Source organism: Narcine bancroftii, chromosome 7, assembly GCF_036971445.1.
Source record: "Narcine bancroftii isolate sNarBan1 chromosome 7, sNarBan1.hap1, whole genome shotgun sequence".
NCBI lineage: Eukaryota > Metazoa > Chordata > Chondrichthyes > Torpediniformes > Narcinidae > Narcine > Narcine bancroftii.
Window position 1 is genome coordinate 80,846,368 of NC_091475.1, and position 25,385 is coordinate 80,871,752.

At 41.1% G+C, this 25,385-nt stretch overlaps 1 protein-coding gene across 4 annotated transcripts in view; it reads right to left on the minus strand.

Moving 5' to 3' along the window:
• pcca (propionyl-CoA carboxylase subunit alpha) overlaps positions 1–25,385 on the minus strand; it is a 632,301-nt gene that overhangs the window by 132,340 nt on the left and 474,576 nt on the right. For 2 of the 4 annotated variants that reach the window (XM_069890496.1, XM_069890499.1), the window contains 2 exons: positions 24,104–24,157; positions 9,047–9,115 (listed from right to left, as the gene is read on the minus strand). In XM_069890496.1, the coding sequence (XP_069746597.1) occupies positions 9,047–9,115; positions 24,104–24,157 (123 nt within the window). The remainder of the gene's footprint in view (positions 1–9,046; positions 9,116–24,103; positions 24,158–25,385) is intronic. The other 2 variants (XM_069890498.1, XM_069890500.1) reach the window with 1 other exon arrangement.

A 25,385-nucleotide genomic window follows, 5' to 3' on the forward strand; every position in this document is an offset into this window, starting at 1 on the left:
CTATTTCGAAATATCACCATTCATGATATGTAAACACTCTTAAGTAGGATTATGTTCTCTGCAATTGAAAATTCTATTGAAGAGCTCTCTTGAATAATAGATGAGTGGTGGCAGAGGATCATAGGACATTATCAATTTGCCTCAGGGAGTTGGATCCAAGCCCTGTTCACACCAATGGATGAAAACCTTGCAACAAATGGCAATTAAGGATGTCAAATGGTATAATTTTAACAACTGCTCTCTGAAGGCACGATTCCACTCCACAAAGCTGCCCAACATCAGAATCAGAATCAGGATTTATTGTCAAGAACAAGTCATGAAATTTGGTGTTTTGTGGCAGCAACATGGTGCCAACGTTCATATTATAACCATCTTACGGCAGTACTAGAAAAATATTAATAACAATAATTGTGCTCGAAAAGTCAGGCCATGTCCTTGGCTCATTGATTATTCAGGAATCTGATGAGAGCAGGGAAGAAGCTGTCCTTGTGCTGCTGAGTGCTCGTCTTTAGGATCCTGTACTTTTTCCACCGATGGTAGCAGAGTGAAGGGGGCGTAGCCTGGGTGGTGGGGGTCTTTGAGCATAGAGGCTGTTTTTTTAAGACCCCGCCTCATGTAGATGTCCTCGTTGGAGTGAAGTCTGGTGCCTGTGATGTCGCAGGCCGAGTTAACAACCCTCTGGAGTTTATTCTTGTCCTGAGAGTTGGCGCCTCCATACCAGGCAATGACGCAACCAGCCAGAATGCTCTCTGTAGAAGTTTCTGAGAGTTTTCGGTGACATACCGAATCTCCTCAGACACCTCACAAAGTATAGCTGCTGGCGAGCCTTCTTCGTGATTTCATCAACGTGGAAACTCCCGGACAGATCATCGAAGATGTTGACACCCAGGAATTTGAATTTCGTAACCCTCTCCACAACTGAGTCCTCGATGGAGACTGGGTCGTGTTCCCCTGATTTCCTCCTGAAGTCAGGGACCTGGCAATGTGATCCACATGTTTGTATTGAGGAGCATGAGTGCCATATACAGATACTCCACAGTTTAAATGGAAAATACTTTGGAGTCTCATCATTCAGCTCTGGAACTAACCAACTGATGCATATGCACAATGAGTGCTGACAACAGGCTCTCACGGGCTAGCTCAGAGAAACAGCACAGCTGCGAAGATGCAGAAATAGAAAAGGTTAAATAAAATCACATAGGTGTTGAAGGAGTGTGCAATCTGCCTTGTTCTACTTTACATGTCCTATTAAAGACTGGAGCTGATATTTACTGTGGTGGCTGCCCAGGCTGCCTTCACACTGGAATCATCCTCTCTGCTCCTTCTTTTCAATTTCGCTCATTTAATTCAAACGCTTTTGATCTTCAAAGGTTTGTCTATATTGCTCAGCAATGTAACAGTTTGTGTCAAAATGTTTCTGAACAAGAAAATATGCAGATGCTGGGGTCAAGTGCAATACACAAACATGCTAGAGAAATTCAGCAGGCCATGCAGAAAGTAAAGGGGTACCAACCATTCGAACCTGGGCCTGTCTATTTCTGCTTATACCTGACAAAGGGCCCAGGCCCAAAACATTGGTTACGATTTACTTCCTATAGCATGTTCAGCAAAATATTTCTGCCTTCTCGCCTCGACCACGCCCACTCTGCTCTATCTGTCTGTCATCCTTCACTCTCCAGTTACAGAACTGGATCTTATTGCATACCTCCCATTTTCTCTTCCTTATAAAGGCTACCACGTCTATATCAATAGAAACCAGAAATTCCTTTACGACACCCCCCACCCCCCACAACTGATACTGCTCCTCCTGTTGAGTTCCTCCAGCAGACTCATCTTTACTTCATTGATTCAAAACTCTGTTGCTAGTAGTACCTGTCTCAAGCTAAATCTTCCTGTTGCATCATCCATGAGCTCACTAGCATCCACTGCTTTCCACTCTGCCAACTCCAGACTTTCCAAGTATTTGTGTTTGTTTTTAAACCCCTGACTTCAACCCTCCCTAACCTAATCTCTAGGTATCTCTGCATCCTCCATTTTTGACTTTCAGAGCATTCCAAATACCCATCACTTTTGGTTGTGCCATCACCTGCTGGTCCTTGAGCGAAGGAATTCCTTTTCTAACCCTTTTCACCTCCTCTTTCTCTGAAAGATGCTCTCTAAACTCTTGTTACAAGCCTCGGTTGACCAGTATTATTCGCTCTGTAAATCAATGTCAAATTCCGCCCAGTTATGCCATTGTGAAATTTCTTGGGATCCTTTCATTAAAAGTTGTAAAGAAGCACTGGTTTTTGTCTATTTCCCCATCAGACAATCTCATTCCTGCAATGAAAGAACACAGAAATGTTGAAAAGCTTAGTGGTTGATTAAGACAGAATTGTACTGCTGTAATAAGCAACACTCAACCTTGAAAACCAAAGAGCATTTGGGATCTTGCATATTGTTCCATTACCTCATTATTACACTGCATTTTCTAGCTATCTCACGACTGCAGCATCTGGCTTTGCAATGACATCAAACTGGGCTGCTTGCAAAGCACTGGGTCCATAAGAGGCTGTCTTCAGAACAATGCTTTTAAAAATGCCAATATCAATTCAGAACAGAATTTGGGTCATGACGTGTTGCACATATTGTGTTCGTTTGAGAGAAATGTCAACTCAGTTTCATTATTAAGCTGTCAATGTAAATAGGCTACGAGAGTTAATCATGTAAATGAAAATGGTGCGTGACTGCAGTGGGGGGTACCCTTTTCCAATGGGTCAAGTAACATTATAGGACCAGCACAGGAGATGCTCGAACCTGCATGCAACTTGCACTTTACCTGACCCAAGACTAGTTGATGCTGTCACTACAGAGTGGAAAGATGTTTTATTCTCCAGTACAATTAGTCCTCAACATAAGCACCAAGGTAGAAGCAAAGAAAATAAAGCAAGCAGAATTAACAGAAACGAACATGATCTGGCTTTTGTTATTTTGTTAGCTATTGGAAAATGGACGCTTACCACCTTAGAAACTAGATTAAATATGGATCTACATCTAATTATGACTACTGATGAAGATAACAAACATTAAATATTTTACAGATGTGTTTGAATAGCCATTATTTCTCCACTAGGAGACATATTAAATGCCAGTGGCAGAGCAACATCATTTCTGCAAATTTCACAACATATTAAATACATCAAAATGTGGGACACAGAAATAAACCGCATGTCGTCCAAAAGATCAGTGGCATGTTGAGGAAAATGATAATTCAGAAAGCAGATACTTTAGTCTGAGGAAGATAGTAAGTGGGAGTTGACAATTCAGCCCTTTTGAGTTAATTCATGAGACCACAAGTGATCAGAGAATTCATCAACTTCCTGCTCACTCTTCATCCCTGGTAATTCCTCAGGTTGAATATTGCATCTTGACTGATCATTTACAGTGTCCTGGGATTCAGAATTCCTATGGCTCCAACATTTCTCCTCCTTCGGTCCTGATTCTCTTTCTTGAGATTATGACCCCACTACCCCAGATACTTCAGCCAAAGAGGGGGCATCTCAAGCAAATGAATCAGTTAACCTCTCATTAATTTAAACTCTGGCAAGAGACATGTTCTGCTCAATCTCTCCTCCAAGGACTGCAATCTCAACCAATCACACATGCAGATCTGTGTGGCCAAACACTGTTCTGCAGACAACATCACTGTCTTAGGGCAGATCTCAAACAATAAAGAGGCGGGGTATAATAAGGAGATAGAGCATGATGTCAGGACAACTGTCCTTCATTGTCATAAAGAGAAGGAATTGGTCATTGATTTTAGAAAACGAAGGTGAGTACCCACCCTTGAATATATCAAAGATGCTGAGGTAAAGATGGCGAAGAGTTGAAGATCACCAAATAACTGTCCTGGTCTAATCACGTTGAGGTTACAACCAAGAAAGTGCATCAAAGATTCTATTTTCTTAGAAACCTGAGGTAATTTGACAAGTTGTTGAGGTTGGTTACCATCATCTACAGATACACCTCATGAAGTATCCTGTTGGATGCATCTCATCAAAGGAAGGAACTGCTATGCCCAAGACCACAAGAAACTGCAGAGAATTGTGAACATAGCTCACGCATCACACAAACACCTGTCTACCCTCCATTTACTCTGTCTATACCTCCTGCTGTCTCAGGAAATGTCTAACATATTAAAGGACCTTTCCCACCCAAGTTACACTCCCTTCTCACCACCACCCTCTCTCCCCACCCCCCCCCCCCACCACCACCAACGCCAGCACATCACACAGAAGATACATGACCTATACCTTGCATAATTTGAGTTATTTAACACAACTCACTACACTGTTATGCCAGAGAAATGATAATATAACCAGTGTTTCGGAGCCCTTCGTCAAAGTATGAGCAAAAAGCATCAGAGACCTATCCTCTCCCCCTATCACTAGTCAGCTTTTTACTCTCTGCCCTCTCACCCATATCCACCTATGACCTCTTGTCTGTTGGCCTGTGTTCCTCCCCCTGCCCCTTCTTTCCTTCTCCCTCCACCTTTTCACGAAGGCACCTGCCAGTTTCTTTTTCTCATACCTTGATGGAGGACTCTAGCTCAAATATTGTTTATAGAGTACAACTCCGATTATCCAAAATTGGATTCCCCAGAATCCTCATTGATCCAAAATGTTAATATTTATCTGAAAATTTTTCGAAGCCAAACTGACCTCACAGCTCAAAAAAAAATTCACTTGACATGAAATTAGACTGACGATTGTCTTCATTTCAGGTAACTCCCTCCCCCCTCTCTTTCCATTTCTTCTTTCCCTACCCTTATTGACTTACTCTCCAACTCTCCCTCTCAAACTGTGTGCCACTGTCTCCAAGCCACAAGCGGTTGAAAAAGTACCTCGATTTGGCGTCATTAAGGAGAGCAGTCTGCCAGGCAGGATCAGGACCTCAGGCTCAGTAGCTTTCCCTCCCCTCCTCAATGCACCGTACGCCAACGCCAAATCCTATCCTCGGCCTACTTCCCCGGTGTGCGTGTGCTGTAGGCCTAGCGGATATCTCAGAGTCGGGAGTTCCAGTGATCGGGGAGACAGGAACCCGCCAACTCGCCAGTGAGTGTTCCACCAGCCCGGGAAGCCTCCCCAGGGATCACTGGCAGCGGTGGGTTCACGTCAGGGATCGGCAGTGGTGGTTGGGTGGTCTTGGTGATCAGTGGCTGCGTTAGTTTCATCTCGATGATTGGCAGCGGCCAGAAATTTTTTTGATGAGAATTAATTATTTTAATGCTTAAAAAAAACCCTTCCCTTGTTGTCTGTTGTTTAAACATTGATACAAGTGATTTGCTGTTGCTACTGGGTTGTTTTTTTAAAAAAATGACCAGTTCTCTGGAAAAAAAACATTTATCTGACATAGGCCCGGTCCCAACTATTCTAGATAATCGGAGTTGTACTGAACTTCCTCTGAATGCTGTATGACCTGCTGAGTTTCTCTAGCACTTTTTTGTATTGAACTACAATCAAAGCGTTTGCAGACTTCCCTGTTAAACTCTCTACACTGTTGTCTTATTTACTATTAGTTTGTCATTATTGGATGACCTGCTGTACGAGTTGGCTTGCCAGGATGATTCTCAAAACAAAGCTTTTCACTGTATTTTTGGTACAAATGACAATAAAGAATTTAATTCAAAGAAATAATTTAATATTCCTAAGATATAGCCTTTCTGAGATATGGGAACCAAAACAGTTCTCCAGGTGTGAGTTCACAAGGAGCTGTACAATTGCAGCAATACAAAATCATCCTTGAGCTCCAAAATATAATTCTAAAAATATCGCACAATATTTAATAATTAAAGTTTAAATTTTAAAACAATAAAATTGAGTGAATCATATCCCAAATGATGCCCTTAAGTTTGACAACAGGTGACTAAGTATGAGGTGGATTTTAAGAAGCATTGTAAAATGGGAAAAGAAATGGTGAGTCAAAGAGATTTAGGGACCCACTGATTCCACAGATCTGCACATTCGTTCATATACGTTTTGTCCTGGGAATAAAGTGAGCGAGGGTAGAAAAACACATAGCCCACTCACATTAAACCAGGGCAGAAGGCAAAGCAGCTGTAATGTAGAGCGGCAAAAGTTGACACAGTTCAAAAAATATGAAGATCATTAGTGCCTTTAAAAAAATGCTGGAAATTCAGGCAGATAGAACCCAAAGGAAGAGGGTTTCTTCCAAGTAAAACGAGAACATAGCCCCCACACGTCAATGGCGTTTTGCCGCAGTTAGATGCGAAAGATGGTACAGTGATGGAACAGTTATAGCTACCTGGTCTTGTGTGGAGTTTACAGTCTTCCTATGGTTTTCTCAATGATGGGCTGGGAAATGAATTGATTATTGTAGATTGCTCTTGGTGTAGCTAAATAGCAGGAACATTAGAGGAGTGGATGGGCATGAGATAGAAAAAAGTGAAAATGTATTGAAAAGATCAGTGAGAACTGGAACCGGCCCGATGGGCTGAATAAACTCCTTAGCTTCCAGAAAATTTGAAAAAGCATAAGTGAAGAGGACAGGGAGGTGAAGCTTGGAGAAAGCCTCAGAAGGACCAGACTACAAACATGGAGAGAGGTGATAGCAACCAGTACTCGACATTACTCCCGGGATTATGTTTCAATTATCTCCTCCCCAGAGAAGACACAGGCCCCCAGTCACAGCTCCCTCCTCAACACCTCATCACATTTAACCCTACGATGTCCTCTTTCTAACTGATCACATCTGATATTATTTATCACCTCTCACACTTGCAAGCAAAGCTGTGGAACACAAAAATAAGCTGTTTTGTCATTCTGATCATCTGTGAACCAACATCCCTTTCCCACACCCCTTATACCCTTGCTTATTACTCATCCATCATACACAGTTTTAAAATTGACAGGTGAGCAAAGCTTCCATTGCCAATCCTCCCACTTTGTGATCCAAATCTCTGCCCTGGTCATTAACCACTTTGTTGCTAAAAATACTTCTGTCCTGTCAAGACAATTTAGGCCTCTCAACTTTACACATTTCAATTAAATTTTTTCTTCGTTTCATCCATGTGAAGAAAGCTATCCCAGATTGGATAGACTCCTACTAACTACAAAATTTTAGCCTTGGCAAAATCAATACAGGTATCTGGACAGTTTACACTGCAGCCTGGTTTGGGCATTCAACTGCCCAGAAACACAAAAAGGTTCCAGAAGGCAACAAACATAGCCACATCCATCACAGGTTCTCACCTCCCATTCAAGGCAGCCGGCATCACAAAGGATCCCCATAATCCTGGTCACAATCACTTATTTTTTTTTAAACTTTATTTATTCGTTCAAAAAACAAATAATATGACATATGCAGCAGTTAGAAAAAAAAGAAAAGAAAAAGACCCCCCCCCCCTTCAGCCAACTCTCCTAAGGAGAGCCATAAAAAAAAGAAAAAAGAAAGAATATTAAAGAAAAAGTTAAATATACATATTGAAATCCAGTCAATATAAATTGAAATGTAAATATTCCGAGTATAACAGCTACTTATTAATTAAAACATTATAATGATCATGCGAAACATATGTAATTTTTCCATATTAAACAATATTTCATCTCATTATGCCATCTATTAATATCAATCATATTTGTATCTTTCCACGTACTAGCAATACATTTTTTTGTTATGGATAAAGCTAAATATACAAAAGCAAGCTGGAACTTATCTAATCCCAAACCTTTCAGAGGTTCCAAACTACCCAATAAAAATACTGTTGGATCTAAAACTATTTTAATCTTATACAGGTATTCTAAAAATTAGTGAATTTTCTTCCAAAAAGATTGTATATGTGTACATAACCAAACAGCATGAAAAAAAGTTCCAACCGTATCACGACATCTAAAACACAAATCTGATTCATTAAAACCATATTTTTTTAATTTTTCAGGTGTCAAATATAATTGATGTAAAAATTGTAATTAATCATTGCATAACGTGCATTTATCAATCTAGTTACACTATCATAACAAATATCTAACCAATCCTCTTCATAAAAAATAAAACCAGTATCCGCTTCCCATTTACTTTTAGATCTATCCCAACCCTTTTTATCCATACCATCCTGTAATATTTGATACAAAGATGAAATATAACCCTTCTCTGGTACCTTCATAAGAAACGTCTCAAATTTAGTCATTTTAGGTAAAATCATATCTATACCAAACATACATTTTACCAAAGATCAAATTTGATAATAAAGAAATAAAGAATTCTTATCAATGCTAAAATCTTCCCTCACCTGATTAAAAGATAAAAACTTACCCTCTTTAAAACAATCTCCCAAATTTTTCACACCTTTAAATCTCCAATGCAATAAACTTTGATTATGTATTGAAAAAGAAATAAGTTGATTATTATACAATGGAGTCAAAGCCAATAATTTACCCCGAGAGCCTATCATTTTATTTTTCTTTATCCATAACGTCATTAAATGTTTTAGTATAGGCAGATTATATTGTTGTAATAAATTTATATTCCACCTAAATATAAATTGATGTATTTCAAATTCAGAAATACTTGCCATCTCAATTTTTGCCCAACTAGGAGACCGTATCAAATCCATCAATGAACTAATAAATTTAAGTTGGGCTGCTTCATAATAATTCTGAAAATGTGGTAAACATAGTCCCCCGAACTCATATTTCCAAGTTAATTTATTCAAAGCTACTCTCGAAAATTTACCCCTCCATAAAAAATCCCTAACCATTTTATTCAAATCTCGAAAAAAAAAATTATCAAGTAAATACGCAATAGACTGAAACAAATATTGTATACGCAGAAAGACATTCATCTTAATTGTATTTATCCTTCCCATTAAATTAATAGGTAAATCTTTCCATTTAATCAAATCAGTTTTAATTTTTTTCATTAATGGGGCATAATTTAATTTACATAAAGATTGATAATTAACACTCAAAATTATACCCAGATACTTAATTCGATCAGTCCACTTCAAATTAATAATATTCTTATAAAATGAATAATCTCCTTCACTTACCAGTAATATTTCACTTTTTTCCCAATTAACTTTATATCCAGAAAGACATCCATATTGTATTAAACATTCCTTCAAATGCAAAAGTGACTGAGTTGGGTTTATTAAATACACCAATACATTATCAGCAAATAAATTAATTTTATACTCCTCACCTAAAACTTTCATACCTTATATCTGTGTATTTTGTCTTATCAACTGTGCTAAAGGTTCAATCACTAACGCAAACAAAGCTGGTGATAAAGGGCAACCTTGACGAGTTGATCAAGTTAACTTAAAAGATTCCGAAATCAAACCATTCATCAATACTCTAGCTACCAGTTTACTATATAGAGCCGTAATCCAACCAATAAAAGAAGGACCAAACTTAAATTTCTCCAAAACTTTAAACAAAAAATTCCAATCAACTCTATCAAATGCTTTTTCTGCATCTAAGGATATCACCATCAGGTGATCTAAAGATTGTCAAAATCTATTAATCAAACTAATCACACGCAAAATGTTATCTGAAGCATATCTATTCTTTATAAAACCTGTTTGATCAATGTGAATCAAATTTGGTAAAAATTTAGCCAATCTATTCACTAATATTTTAGCTATTATTTTATAATCTACATTTAACAACGAAATTGGTCTATATGAAGATACTTTCAAAGGATCTCTATCTTTTTTAGGAATTACTGTAATTAAAGCACTAGAACAAGACTCAGGTAATTCATAATGTTCTCCAACTTGACGTAATACATCCCCAAACACTGTAGATAAATCATCATTCAAAATTTTATAAAATTCAACCGAAAATCCATCATCACCAGGCGATTTACCGTTCAGCATTTCCAGCATAGCTATTTTAATTTCCGAAACAGTAAATGGTTTTTCTAACTCCTGTATATCTCCATCCTCTAATATCGGTAAATTCAACTGTGATAAAAAAAGATCAATCGATCCAGTTTCTTGTTTTCCTTCAGATGTATTATAACTTTTTATAAAATAAATAAAATTCATCATTAATCTCACGAGGTTTATAAGTAATACGAGAATTCTGTCTAACAGCATTAATAGTCCTCGATATCTGTTCTTTCTTTAATTGCCACGCCAATACCTCATGTGCTTTCTCTCCCCATTCGTAATACCGTTGTTTAGTCCTATTAATCACACATTCAAATGAATAAGATTGCAAAGTACTATATTTCAATTTCAGCCTAGATAATTCTATTTTCTGATCTTCTGTAACATCTTTCTGAAATTCCTTTTCTAACTCATCAATTTGTTTCTCTAATTCAAGACTCTGATTTAATCGATTTTTTTTTAATTTTAGAAGTATAACTAATTATATGTCCTCTCAAATAGGCTTTCATAGCATCCCATAATACAAACTTACTTTGAACAGAATTAGAATTTTCTTTAAAAAAAAATTAATTGGTTTTTTCAAAAAATCAATAAATTCCATATTTTTTAACATTGTACTAAATCTCCAACGATAAGCTATTTGAGTTTTCTCAGAAGTTTCATATGTAAAATATAACAGAGAATGATCTGAAATCACCCTACTTTTATATTCTGCTTGTTGTATTTTCCCTTGTAAATGTGTCGATACTAAAAAGAAGTCAATCGTTGAAAATGATTCATGTCTAGATGAATAAAAGGAAAAATCTTTCTCTGTCAGATTAAGACGTCTCCAAATATTTACTAAATTAAGATCTTTCATCAACGCTTGAACCTGAATTGCCATCTTGGATTTTTTAACTTTCTTCGGAGGTTTATCTAATAAAGGTTCCAAAACACAATTAAAATCACCACCAACTAAAATATTATCATTAGCCTGACCCAAACATAAAAATGCATCTGAAATAAATATTTCATCATCTGCATTTGGGGCATAAATATTAAGTAAAGTCCAAAATTCACTAAAAATCTTACAATTCAATTTAAGAATACATCCTGCCTTTTCCTCCATTGATTGTAATTCAAATGATAAATTTTTATGTATCAAAATTGCTACACCTTTAGCTCTAGAATTAAATGAAGAAGAATATACATGCCCAACCCAGTCCCTTTTTAATTTCACGCTTTTCTTCATATTCAAATGTGTTTCTTGTAAAAAGGCAATATCAATTTTCATTTTCTTAATATACACCAAGACTCGCTTATGCTTAATTGGACTATTTAATCCTCGAACATTAAAAGTAGCAAACCTCAACTTTGACATATCTACTATTATTACTAAATACCAATAATATCTTTATATAAAAACTCAAATCAATTTATATAGGCCCTCCAATAGAAAAAAAATCACAAATCAAAAACTTAAAAAGAAAATTAAAAAAATAAAGAAAAAAAGAAAACCCCTCCCCCAAAAAAAAACTACCAAAAGGTAGTAATCCCCTAAACAAAAATTGGGTGTGGGTCACCCACCAGTGACTGATAACTAGTAAAGAACTTAGTGCAAATCTCTCCCTCACCAACCAAACAGTCAATAACATGAAAATATCATAATAACAAAAGAAAAAAAAAATAAGAAAATTCTTTTTTACATCCAGAAGATTCCAATCTCAAAGATTCCATTTCAGAAGGAGGTAGACTCTTTCCATTCCCGTTTTTCCCATTTCTGCCATTTCTTCCGTTTCCAAAGCAACCAGATTTTTCTTTAGGAGATAATGGTGGACTACGTCTTTGTCCTCTTATATCTGGCAATGAATCAGCAAAAATCATTGCTTCATGATCAGTTTCAAAAAACCGAAATTGATAGTCTCCATAAAACACCTTCAACACTGCAGGATCACGAAAAGTAGACTTATAACCTTTACGCCACAAAACTTCTTTAACTGGATTGAATCAACGTCGACATTGAATGACCTCTTGACTCAAATCAGGATAAAAAAAGACTCTGCTATTTTGAATTAATAATGGGATTTGTCATTGTCTTGCATTTTGTACTGCAAGTCGAAGTATTGCTTCTCTGTCCAAATAATTCAAACATCGAATTGTTACCGGTCTCGGTGGTTGACCAGCTGAGGGTGTTCTTCTTAAAGCTCTATGGGCCCTTTCCAGTACCAATCCCCCAGAGAAAAATTCTTGCCCTAATATTTCCGGAATCCAGTCTTTAAAGAAACGAAGAGGATCTTGACCTTCTATACCTTCTGGCAAACCAACAATTTTCACATTATTCCTTCTGCTTTGATTCTCCAAGTAATCTATATTTTTTTCTAGCTCCTTCTCACGTTCTCCTAGTTCTATGACTGATTTTTCCACCTTCAACATTTTTTTTGTGTTTGAAGACACTTGTTGTTTACAGTCCAAAAAAGCAGTCTGAAATTTTTAAAATTCTTTGCATCCACACGTGCCTTAACCATATTTAATTCTGAACTCATACCAGCATTCATTTGAACCATTTCATTCATTTGAGATGTCAACAAATCCATTCCAGGTTTTATAACAGTTTGAACAATAGCATTCAATTCAGTAAAGCTCAGCTCTGCTCTCTCTGACATAGTGGCAGAACAAGGTAACTGCAGCTCCTGCTGCAACTCAACAAAAGACATTTTAAAAGTTTTACAGCGGGTCTGGACACCCAGCGACGGCACCCCGACTTCCTCAGGGGGTCGCTGCTGGTCTCCCCCCGCATCTCGTTGTTTTTTCATCATTTCACAAAGAAAAACGATTTCTTCAGATTGAAATGCTACCTGATGCATTTCCAACAATGGAGTCGTCTTCCTGTGTGCTCCCTCCGTTGAAATCGAAAGGCTTTCCAAATCGGGGTCCACTTCTTGGGAACACGCACCTTCTTCCAGAAAACGGGTAATTCCAGCGCCATCCTTCATTTGGTGAGCAATAGATTTTTTTTTCAGCCCCCACAGGCAATCTTTGGGGTTTAGACAATGAAGAGATTGAGCCTGGGGCTGTATCAAGTTGTCTAGGCCCCAAATCTTCAGCACTTCGAAAATGTAACTTCTTCTGAACTTGAGGTTTAGTCTTTTTACCATTAGTGGCCATAATAATTCCTTAATACTTTAAACTAAAATTTAAAAAGTTTAAACTTGAAAACAAAGGGTTAAAAAACAGATATTTAAAAGTCTAGCCAGAGAGGTCGAGATTACACGTCTAGACTCTATGCCATCTTGCCACGCCCCCTTTCATCACAATCACTGCTCACTGCTACCTTCAGACAGAAGGTCTTTTTCCAACAGCTATTAGACTCTTGAACCTCCCCTTGGAACACTAATCAAACACCACAAAAGGACGTTGTGCCACACAATCACTGTCACTTATTTTCCTGCCCTAACTGAATATTTATTATCTATCTATTTTTGTGTATTTGTTGTTTTTTTCATTCAACTCAATATTTAGTATGTAGTTGTTTTGCAGTTTTGGCAAGTACCTGTTTGGCTACACCAAGCAGAATTTTGGTGCATCTGTACATTGAAAATAAACAATAACTTCTCTTTTCCATTGACTATAAACTCAATATCATAAATCATACCTTTGATATTTGATTAGAACTTCATGCAATGTTCACGTTGTGTCCCATCTCACATTTGTACAGTGCTGGTTTAACTTTCACATGCGTTCTTCTCCTTGGCCACGAGAGGTAACTACCCGCAATTTCATGATCTCTCTGAAATATTAACTTTATGGTGTAGCAGGGTCACTATGGTTTTAGCGCGAGATAATAATGGGGTTATAGCTTGAGCATGAAGAATGAAGACTCTCACACGAAGGGAGTGTAGTCGACACAGAATTTATTGGGCTGCAGCTCTCCATTTTATAGGCAGCCGACCGCGTCACCACCTGGACGTGGCTTGAGTGGGCCTGGCTGCCGATTGGTTGTCCTGGATGAGCAAGCCTGGATTGGACATTCCGTGATCCACTGGCAGTGATTGGTTGATTCGACCGTTATGACTGCGGCCTATGGGAGCAGGTGTCTCATCCCGTGTGCTGGTTCCTTTGGTGTCGTGTTCGACAGCTGTTTCCTGTGTCGGCCCATGGAGTGGGTCACAGGTCACTACATGACCCACCCACCCCCAGAACCGGCGATCGGGACAGTGTCTTTTGGTGGCTGACCCCTGTGCCGTGGGGTCAGGTGAGTGACTGGTTGGCTAATGTCCAAATGGGCCAGTTTCAGCCAGTCGAGCATGAAGGTTTCTTCCCTGCCACCAATGTCCAACACGCAGGTGGAGCCATGGAGCCTGACAATGTGGTATGGCCCTTCATAAGGCCACTGAAGGAGTAGCTGGTGAGCCCTGCGACAGACAAATACGCAGTGACAGTCTGCAAAGTTCTTTGGGACAAAGGTGCTGGCTTAACTAGGGCAAGTGAGCCCAGCACTCACGCAGTCAAGACAATGTGGCCACTGCTAGCTCCCCCAAGTCCTCAGAAGCTGCTACGAATTCACCCAGGACGACAGGGGTGCACCATAGACCAACTCGGCAGAGGATGCCTCGAGATCCCCCTTTGGGGCAGTACGGATGCCAAGCAGGACCCAAGGGAGTTCGTCGGCCCAGTTCGGTCCGGTGAGTCAGGCTGTCTTTAGGTGCCTGTGGAACCTCTCCACCAACCAGTTGGCCTGCGGGTGGTATGCTGTGGTGTGGTGGAGATGGGTCCCAAGAACATGCGCAAAATTGGTCCACAGGCTGGATGTGAATTGGGCCCTTCTGTCAGATGTTAAGTGTCCGGGAACCCCGAAATGTGCTGCAGAGGGGCTTTAATGTGGGTCTGGACCTTGGATACCTGACATTGAGTACATTTTTTGGACCACTGAGAGACCTCTTTACGGAAGCTGTGCCAGACATACCTGTTGGCCACCATTCTAACTGTAGTCTTGATAGTGGGGTGAGCTAATTGTGGACCAAATTGAAAACTTGCCTCCTCCATGCGACCGGAATGATGGGGTGCAGTTTACCAGTCAAGGTGTCGCAGAGCAGTGTGCGGTTATTTGGGACGATCAGGATGTCTTCCAGTTGCAGACCGATAAGTGCTGTCCGGTATTCTGGTATGTCAGGGTCTGCTTGCTGCGCATCTGCCAGGGCCGCATAGTCGATATCTGGGGTGGGGTCATGCACTGCTGGATAGCCAGATGGGATAGGGCATCGACTACCACATTGAACTTGCCAGCAATATGTTCAATGTCTGTCGAAAATTCAGATATGTAGGACAGGTGCCGCTGTTGCCTGGCGGACCACGGGTCTGACACCTTGCTGAAAGCAAAGATAAGTGGTTTGTGGTCTGTGTAAATTTTGAACTTCCTGCCCTCTAGGAAGTAACAGAAATGCTGAATTGCCAGGTATGGCGCTAACAGCTCTTTATCAAAGGCACTGGACTTGAGCTCTGGTGGCCTGAGATGTTTATTGAAAAAGGCCAGCAGCCACTGTCCATTAACCAGTTGCTCAAGTACACCCCGACCACTGTCCTGGAGGCACCTACCGTGAGGGTGGTCGGAGCATTTGTACTCGGGTGCACAAGGTGGGTGGCTTTGGCCAGGGCGTCTTTAGTTGCTTGGAAAGCCTTGGTTGCCTCCTGTGTCCATTGAATGTCTTTCCTGGGCCCTACCATGAGTGGAAGTAAGGGGCTCATGATGCGGGCCACTGCAGGTATGAAGCGATGATAAAAATTAACCATACTTGCGAACTCTTCCAGTCCCTTCATGGTCGTTGGACTGGGGAAGGAACAAATAGCGTCCACTTTAGTGGCCAACAACCCAGCCCCATGATGGTCAATACGATGGCCCAGGAAATCAATTGTCTCTTGACCAAACTGGCATTTGGCCAGATTGATGGTTAAAAAAGAACTCACTTAGCCTGGAGAACAATAGGCTTACGTGGAGCGGCATGCTCGGTGTGGGTGTGGCTGGCTACTATGCCATTGACATAGACGAAGGCGAAGTGCAGGTCCCGACCCACTGCGCGATCAACCTCTGGAAAGTCTGAGTCGCATTTTTCAGCCTGAATGGCATGCAAAGGAATTCGAACTCTCCAAAACGGGTTATGATGGAAGTTTTAGGAATGTCATCAGGGTGGACTGGGATTTGCTGATAACCTCTGAAGAGGTCCACCTTAGAGAATATCTGTGCCCCTTGCAGGTTAGCGGTGAAGTCATGGATATTGGGCACAGGATATCTGTCAGGTGTGGTGGCCTTGTTTAGATGGTGGTAGTCTCTACACGGCCTCCAACCTCCTGCTGCCTTGGGTAACATATGGATGGGGAGGCCCATGGGCTATTGGAGGGCCGCACAATGCCAAGTTCCCCCATCTTTAGAAACTCTCCCACCAGGTTGAGTTTCTTGGAGTGGGGGCGGGGGTAGATGCTGCGCCCTGGCATGGAGGAAAGGGTCTTCCATAATAATTTGGTGTCTCACCCTGTGTTTAGGTTCTGCTGAGCTGAAATGAGGCGTAGTGATGGAGAGGAATTCCACTAATACTTGAGCAAATTCTTTGTCGGCAGTACTCACTGAGTGCAGATGGGGGTTAGGAGGTTCAGTGCCATTGAGCGAGAGTGTCTGAAATGTCCAGGCATGTACCAGTTTAATGTCCAACAGTAGCGAGTTGGCTCTCAGGAAATCAGTACCCAGTAACGGTTGATGTTCAGCCAGCACCATAAACTTCCAAGTGAATTATCTGTCCCCAAAGCGGAGGGGAATTGTATGGGTGCTGAATGTCTGAATGTTGGAGCTGTTTGCTCCTCGAAGCTCCATGTAATAGTAGTGCGAGTCGTCAGCGGAGATCCGGCGAATGGCAAATTGCGCCTCGGCCTTCTGGAACCACACCCGTGGTTGCAACATCCAGAAGCTCAGCAGCTTCAATGCTACAGCATTGATTGTAGATTATTCCTCCATTGTCAGGTCCAAAGCGCTGTTTGGACCAATCGAGGTCACCCCTGTAGCAGGGTCACTACGGTTATAGCTCAATGTTGAAGAAAGAAGACTCTCACACGAAGGGAATGTAAACAACACTGACTTTATTGGGTTGCAGCTCTGCCTTTTATTGGCAGACGACCGTGGCTTGTGCGGGGCTGGCTGCTGATCGATTGTCCTGGATGCTCAGGGTCGGATTGGACAACCTGTGATCTGCCGGCGGAGATAGGCCAATTTGACCGCTATTTCTGCAGTCTATGGGAGCAGGCGTCTCAACCCGCAAGCAGGTTGCTTGATTGATGTGTTCGACGACTGTTTCCTGTGTCAGCCTGCGGAGCTGGATGAACACTCCAGAACAAGATTATTCTTCTCTGATTAGGCTTCTGGACCTGATCATTTAACAATGCTTCTCTTTCCACAGATGCTGCCTGTCATGTTCAGTGCGCAGACCACTACTACTGCTGCTGAATCATAATTGCACTGCCAGATTCAGTTCATACAGAGTTCTCAAGTTAAAACAAGTAAACACACATGTTTGCAGACAACACCATGGTTGAAGCAAAAAGACAATGCTGGAGAAACTCAACAGATGAGTGTCCTTTATATAGCAAAGGTAAATAGACGTAACCAAAGTTTCAGGCTTGAGCCCTTCATCAAAAATGTCGGCAGGTGTCCGAACAAAAGAGTACGGGGGAGAGGGGAGGGAGGAGCACAGTCCTAAAGGCAGGAGGTAAAAGATGGAGAAGGGAGGGAGGGCACAGCAGCAAGCAGGGGGTTGGCTCGGAGAATAGAGAGGGAAAGGGGTGGAGAGCTGAGGGAAAGAAGACAAGGAGAAGGGAAGGGAGGGAGAATGAAGAGCGGGTTAGCAGAAACTGGAGAAGTTGATGTTTCCCAGACGGAAAATCAAGTTCCTCCAATTTATGGGTGGTCTTGATGGGATAGTACATGAGACCACGGATAGGCATATAAATGTAAGTGGGATGTAGAATTGAAATGGTTGGCCACTGGGAGGTGGTCACAGATGTGGACAGGGCGAAGGTGTTCAGTGAAGCAATCTCCCAGTCTCTCCGATGTAGAGAAGGACAAAAAGGGAGCATCAGATGCAGATCACTCCTGCGGATACACAAGTGAAATATTGCTTTACTTGAAAGGTCTGTTTGGGGCCCTGAACTGAACTGTGGTGAGGGAGGAGGTGTGGGCACAGGGTTGCACTTTCTGTGGCCACAGGGGAAGGTGCTAGGAGTGGGGGGGGGGAAAATGAGAGCATGAGGGAGTCATGGAAGGAGCAGTCCCTATGGAAGGTGGAGAGGGGAAGATATGTTTGGTAGTGCTAGAAATTACGGAGGATCAGGTGTTGGATGTGGTGTCTGGTGGGGTGGTAGGTGAGGACAAGGAGAATCCTGTGTTGGTTGTGTCTGGGGGCAGAGGGGAGCTAGAGCAGATGAGCATGAAATGGAGGAGATGCAGGTAAGGGCTGAGTTGATGGCAGTTGAGGGGAAGCCATGTTTGTGGAAGGTGAAGGACATTTCAGATGATTGGGACTGGAAGGCCTCATCCAGCCTACACGCAGTCTCTCCAATGTAAAGAAGGCCACAAAGGGACCATTGGATGCCGTAGATAACTCCCGTAAATACATGTTGCTTCATTGGAAAGGACTGGACTGTTTTGTGCCCCTGAATGGTAGTGAGGGAGATGTTATGGGCACAAGTGTGGCACTTTTTGTGACCTCAGGGGAAGATGCCTGGTTGGAAGGGATGAGTGGATGAGGGAATCATAGAGGGAGCGGTCCCTGTGGAAGACAGCAAGGGAACAAGAAGGTGGGATCCTGTTGTTGGTAGCGTAAATTATGGAGGGTAATGTTTTGGATTCAGGGGCTAGTAGAGTGGTGGATAAGGACAAGGGGAATCCTGTATTTGTTTCATGTGGGGGTTGAGGTGGCCAGGGCAGATGAATGGAAAATAGAGGAGATGCAGGTAAAGGCTGAGTTGATGATGGTGGAGGGGAAGCCACGTTTGTGGAAGAAGGCAGACATTTTGCAAGATCTGGAATGGAAGACCTCATTTTGGGAACAGATGCAGCGGAGAAATTGTGAAAAGGGAATGGTATCCTTCCAGGGGACTGGGTGTGAGGAAGTGTAGTTGAGATAGTTGTGGGAGGGGCAGTGGAAAGCTCATCTCTGGTTAAAATTACCAAAACATTTAAAGATCTATGTAAATTTAACTTTCTTCCTTTGATAGATAAGGTGAAACAATCTCTTTCTCAATGGTCTCCATTGGCTTTACATTTAACAGGTTGTATCAAAATGATAATCTTACCTAAATTTTTGTATTTATTTCAAATAGTCCCAGTTTTTATTCCAAATTCCTTTTTTGACAATATTGACTCTAAATTACCTTCTTGTATTTAGAATAAAAAGAATGCCAGGTTGAGTAAATTCCATCTGGAGAAATTAAAGAAAGATTCTGGTCTGGCTTTACCTAATCTTGGACTATTATTGGGCAGTTGACATTCGTTATATTATTTTCTGGATCTACTATTCTGATAAATTTGAAGACCCTTATTGGGTAGATTTGGAATTAAATTCAGTGCAGAGGAATTCAGTAGCTTCTTTATTGGGGGTAGCTCTTCCTTTCACACTTTCCAAGATCAGTTGACCAACTTAAATATACATTACGGATTTGGTTTCCATTTCAGCTCTTTGATTTGAACATTTTTATTTTATCTAGCACCATTTCTCTTAATTATTTTTTTCAACCGTCTATAATTGATCAAGCCTTCTCTTTTTGGAAGGTTAAAGGAATCATTTCTTTTTTAGATTTATTTATAGATGGTAGGTTAATGTCTTTTGAGCAATTATCCAATAAATTTAATATACCTAAGTCACATTTTTGTAGCTACTTCCAAATTAGACTTTTTAAAAATAATTTACTGTCTAACTTTCCAACAATGCGCAAACTGGATTTGATGGATACTTTTTTTTTTCATTTAAACCCTTCTCATAAGGGATTAATAGGTAACATTTATAAGTTATTAAGGTTGCAATCAAATTCTAATGACAAAATTAAAAGGGCCCGGGATGAGGAACTTCAGTTACATCTTCCAAAGAAGAAGAATTTTGGATTAATTAATAGCTCTTCAAAATGTGCCCGTCATTCTTTGATTCCGTTTAAAGTGGTACATCGGGCTCACATGTCAAAAGACAAATTGGCCCATTTTTTCCAATGTTATGCCTATTTGTGATAGGTGTAAATCAGAAGTGGCTTCTCTAACTTGCATGTTTTGGTCATGCCCTATGTTGGAGTGGTACTGGATAGATATATTTTTAAGACTCTGTCAGCTGTACTGGATATTAGTTTGCAACCTAACTCATTAATTGCTCTTTTTGGAATTATAGTTCCAGAAGTGGGACAAGTTCTCATTTCCACACATCGGGTTGTGGCCTTTTCTACATCAATGGCAGGAAGAGTATCTTATTTAAATAGAAAGATTCTCATTCACTGACTTTGACTCAATGGTTCTCTCAAATTATGTCATGTTTAAATTTAGAGAAAGTTAGGAGTCGTATATTTGATACTTCTGTTAAATTTGAAGAGAGGGCGACCTTTTATAAATTATTTCCACATGGGTTAGTTAGTAGAATTATTTTCCCTTCTGGACTATATTTTATTTCTTTTCTCTTTGTTGGTGAAGACCAGATGATTAATTATTTTTTATTAATAAATTCTCAGGATAGGCTGCCCAGTCTTTTTTTTAGATTAGGTAGGGTTTTATATAATTTAAAAAAAAATTTTTAAAGATTTCAGTTTGAGATGAGAACAAAATTCTTTAATTGTGGTGTAATGCAATATGTTATAATGCAATATATAGAGTGATATATTTTCCTTCTTGATTATGTATTGTTTACCTATAATATGATTAATAAAAAGATTGAAAAAGAAAGGAAAGCTCATCTCCTGAGATGGAGACAGAGAGATCCAGAAAGTGTTGACGGAGATGGACCAGGAGAGTTAGAGATCGGGGTGGAAGTTGGCAGCGAAATGAATGAAGTTGACAAGCTCATCATAGGTGCAAGAGGCAGCCCAATGTAGTCATCAATATAGCAGAGGAAGAGTTGAGAATCTTTGCCTGTGTAAACTTGCAGCATAGATTGCTCACAAACATGTCAGTATAGCTGGGAGCCATGCAGGTACCCGTGGCCACTCCTCTGATTTGAAGGAAGTGAAATGAGTCAAAGGAAAAGTTATTAAGAGGACCAGTTCTGCCAGGCGGAGGAGGCTGGTGGTGGAGGGTGACTGCTTGGGTCTCTTGCCCAGAAAGAAACAAAGTGCTTTGAGACCTTCGGTATGGGGGTTGGAGGTGTAAAGGGATTGGATGTCCATAATAAAAATGAGGGAGTCCAGTTCAGGGAATTCAAAGTCATTGAGGAAATGGATGGCAGGTGACCTATTGCAGATGTAGGTGTAGGCACTAGACCAGGGAGTAAAAATAGAGTCAAGATAAGACTACACAAGTTCAGTGGGGCAAGAGCAAGCACAAATAATGGGTCAACCTGGATGATGGGGTTTATGCATCCTGAGTGTAAGGTAGAACCGGGCAGTGCGGGGATGGAAAACAATGAAGTTGGAGAGAGATAACCAGAGGTGATGAGGTTGGAGATGATGTTGGGGAGATGGTGACTTACTATGCTGTGGTGGGGATCCTGTGTAAGGGGTGAGTAAGTAGGAGGAGGTGTCTGAGAGCTGTCGTCTGGCCTTGGCAAGGTATTGCACCAGACCACAATAGCACCACCCTTGTCTGCAGGTTCGAAGGTGATGTTGGGATTAAGGCGGAGAGAGTGGAGGGCAGAGTGTTTAGAGGAAATGAGATTAGAATAAGAGAGGGGAGTGTTAAAGTTGAGACAGTTGATTTCTCATCAACAGCTGGCCAGGACAAGGTATCCAAGAGGAGGAAGATGACAAAGAGGGAGAAGGGGTCTTGGGTAGGGAGATGAAGTAGGCCAGGAGATGGAGGCAATGGAAGAAGAGTTTGGCATCGTGGTATGAGCGGATCCCATTAAGGTATAGGTGCAGGGGGATGAAGGTAAGGCTTCTACTGAGCGCTGAGTGTTCTGTGTCAGAGAGGGGAAGATCAGAAGGGATGGTAAAAACTAAGCAGGACTCATATGGGGAAATAGGTGTGGTGAAGGGCATTAGGAGATGAGGAGGGTTGGGGGGAGGTGGAGAGTTGGGGAGGTCATAGGAGGGAGAGGGAAAATAGGGGGATCAATAGAGAGAAGGGGAAGCTGAGAGGGTCTGAGGATTGACAGGTTGGGAAGAAGAGGGGAGCCTCAGTAGAGGAGATGGGGGTAGAATAAGGAGATGTGTTTTAGGGGGAAGGGGGAGTGGGGGGAGGATGAGCCTGTGGGATCCAGCAGTGAGGTCTGGATCACGGTAGATGTTCATGTCATCGGGAGATGTGTGATGAGAGTCAGCGTTGGAAGCTTCAGTGTGAGAGTCAGTGGCCAGAGCCTAGGCGGCAGTTGGCAGCCAAGGCGATGGGACCTCGTATGGCCACTCTCCACTACACATCAATGACTCTGCCGAGGAGAGAGTGGAGAGCACAAAGTTCCTATTCTGGACTCACATCACCTTCTCATTAAGTCGGGAAAGTGCAGTAGCACCTACATTTCCTGAGGAAGTTGGAGAGTAAGACTATCACCCCCATTTTGACAACATTTTACAGGAGCATAATTAAAATGTCTTATTTAGATGCCTCATTGTGTTCACAGTTCAAATTTATTGTCAGAGTATGTACACGACATGACATACAACCCAGAGATTCACTTTCCTGCGGCCAGGCAAAATTTCTAATTACCGGTACCAATAACTATAACCTTCACTCAAGAAGAAGGAAATCCAAACAAATAAAAATAAATATTTTTAAAAAACTGACTGAAAATATGTAAATATAAATATTCAGTAATAAATAATGAGCAAAGTATGAGTCCTTAAATGAGTCTCTGAAGGAGTCTGTTGTTCAGGAGATTGGTGGTTGAGAGGAAACAACTATTCTTGAAGCTGGAGGTGTGAGACCTGTGCAACTGTACCTCCTTCCTGATGGCAGCAGTGAGAACAGAGCATGTCCTGGACGGTGTTGTTCCCTGATGATCGCTGCTGCTCTCCACTGGCATGTTTTCGATGTTGGGGAGAGTTTCTCCTGTGATGTACTGGGCTTTTGCAGGGATTTTCATTCATGTGTATTGGTGCCCCCATACCAGACCATACCAGTTAGCACACCTTGCACTACACATCTGGAAAAGTTTGTCAAACTTTCCGATGATATACAAACCTCCAGAAAGTAGAGTGCGCGCACGTGTGTGTGTGTGTGTGTGTGTGTGTGTGTGTGTGTGTGTGTGTGTGTGTGTGTGTGTGTGTGTGAGATAGAGTTACTAGCTGCAAAGCATCACAATGCAAGTCAATTCAGAGATTCATCAAATAGCCAAGATCACTGGGGTTTCACTTTCCACTATTAACAACATTCGCCAGAAGCGTTGCTTAAATAAGGTTCAAAAAAATTATGAGGACCTTTTCCATCCACCATAAAATATCTGTGACCTACTACCATCAGGTAGGGGGTACAGAAGCTTTAAAATCAGGATTGACAGGGTGGGAAATAGCTTCTTCCTGCAGGCTATATTATTGATGAATGGCATCCTGGAACAAAGTAAATAATTTCAAAATATTTCTATATGTAAATTTAAATTATTTTTAACTGTTTAATTGCAATTACGATCTACTATGTATTATATTTGTGGGTACTGTGATCCAAAGAAACATTATTTCATCTGGTTACATATGTACAGTCTGAACTTGAACTTTATTGTTTCAGTTTTTTCTCCACGTTTTTCAGCATGCTACCGTTTATTGTCGAATCCTTGCCTTGCTTGCACTCCCCCAGCCCATCAAAGAAGGAAATGTAAACAAACTGCTGTTTTTTGCGTACCTGACTCATCTGCCTGCAGATAATGAATGAAGAGTGTGGACGTACAAGTTCTTGGCCACTTGGCATTTTTAGATCCCAGTTTCATTAAAAGTACCCAATTGTATTATTAGAGAACCTTCACCAGAAGAAATATAGAGCTCAAAGCAACCTCAAAAGGAAAAATAAACGTTTTCACCAGTCATTCCCAGATCCGGCAATAATAAATAATAAAATATAGCCAAGTTGCTGCTTACCGCTGTTCCAAGATACTGAATCTTCATATTCCCGGCTGCATCTCGGTAAAGGCACTGAAAAAAATAACAGTTCATTACAATATGCAAATTCTCAGAGGGTTAAAATCAATTACTCTTCAGCAAGTCAATTATCCAGTAATCCTTTGAGCTTGGTAAAAATAATCTGTTGATATGAGTCCAAACTCTGTTCTTGTCACAACATGTAGTAACAGTTATATTAAGACAAATCCTGCAAGAAAATATTCATCACTTCTTCGAAGATGAATATCAACAGCCATAAGATAAATCTAGTTCAGACTGAATAAGTAACAACTTCAAGAGAAGATATTTCACAAGAAAACCATGTCTACATCAGAGAGGCATACAAGGGCTCTAAATAACTCGGAATGCGATAAACTGACATCCACTACTAGAACAATAATATATTGACTCATAGTTAGTACTCAGTGACAAAAAAACACTTCAACCACTAACCATGCAATTAATTCAAAGTGCTGTAGAGAATCACTCAGCACAGATGAAGCTCTGGTCATTTCCAATCCTGTGCTGCATCTTTTGATCAATCTTTCAATCAGATCAAGAAATAGTTCGTGCTACATCATACACCAGCAGCAATAGAAATTCACCAAGACAGTGGTATCTTAAAAAGAATAATTTTTATTAATAACTATTAATAATATAATATTGTAGTGGCAGCTACACTGCTAACTGAAATAACGCACAACCAGACAGGTTGAGTCCAGTGAGTAGAACTGATTTATTGTAGGCTGCCTGGCTGGCCTTATACTCCCGGCCCAGACCTGGCTGAGAACCGCGCTGGGGGTGCTGACGTCACCAGGGCGTCACGTGGGTCCCAAAGTGTGGGCTTCTGAGTCCAGTGCCGAGGTCAAAGGGGAAACCCCTGACGGCACCATTTTGACCGCTGCCCCACTGCATGTGTTACAAGCGGGGCTGGTTCACCTGCCTAACGGCATGCCGCCACACAACCCCCTCCCAGAACCGGCATCAATGTTCTTTTTAGTCGGGCAGCCTCGCTTCTTGAGCTGAGCCACAACTACTGGTTCGGTGGGGTCGAGGTGTCCTGGCTTCAGCCTGTCCACCGTAAATAGTTCCCTCCTACCGCCGATGACCAGCATGAATGTGGACCCTGAACGCTGGACGACTTTGTACGGTGCTTCGTAAGGCCTCTGCAGAGGTGCCGTGGACGGGTCTCGTCGAATAAAAACTTACTCCATGGAGTGCAGTTCGCTGGGGACGTAAGAGGCCCGTGTGCCATGTCTGG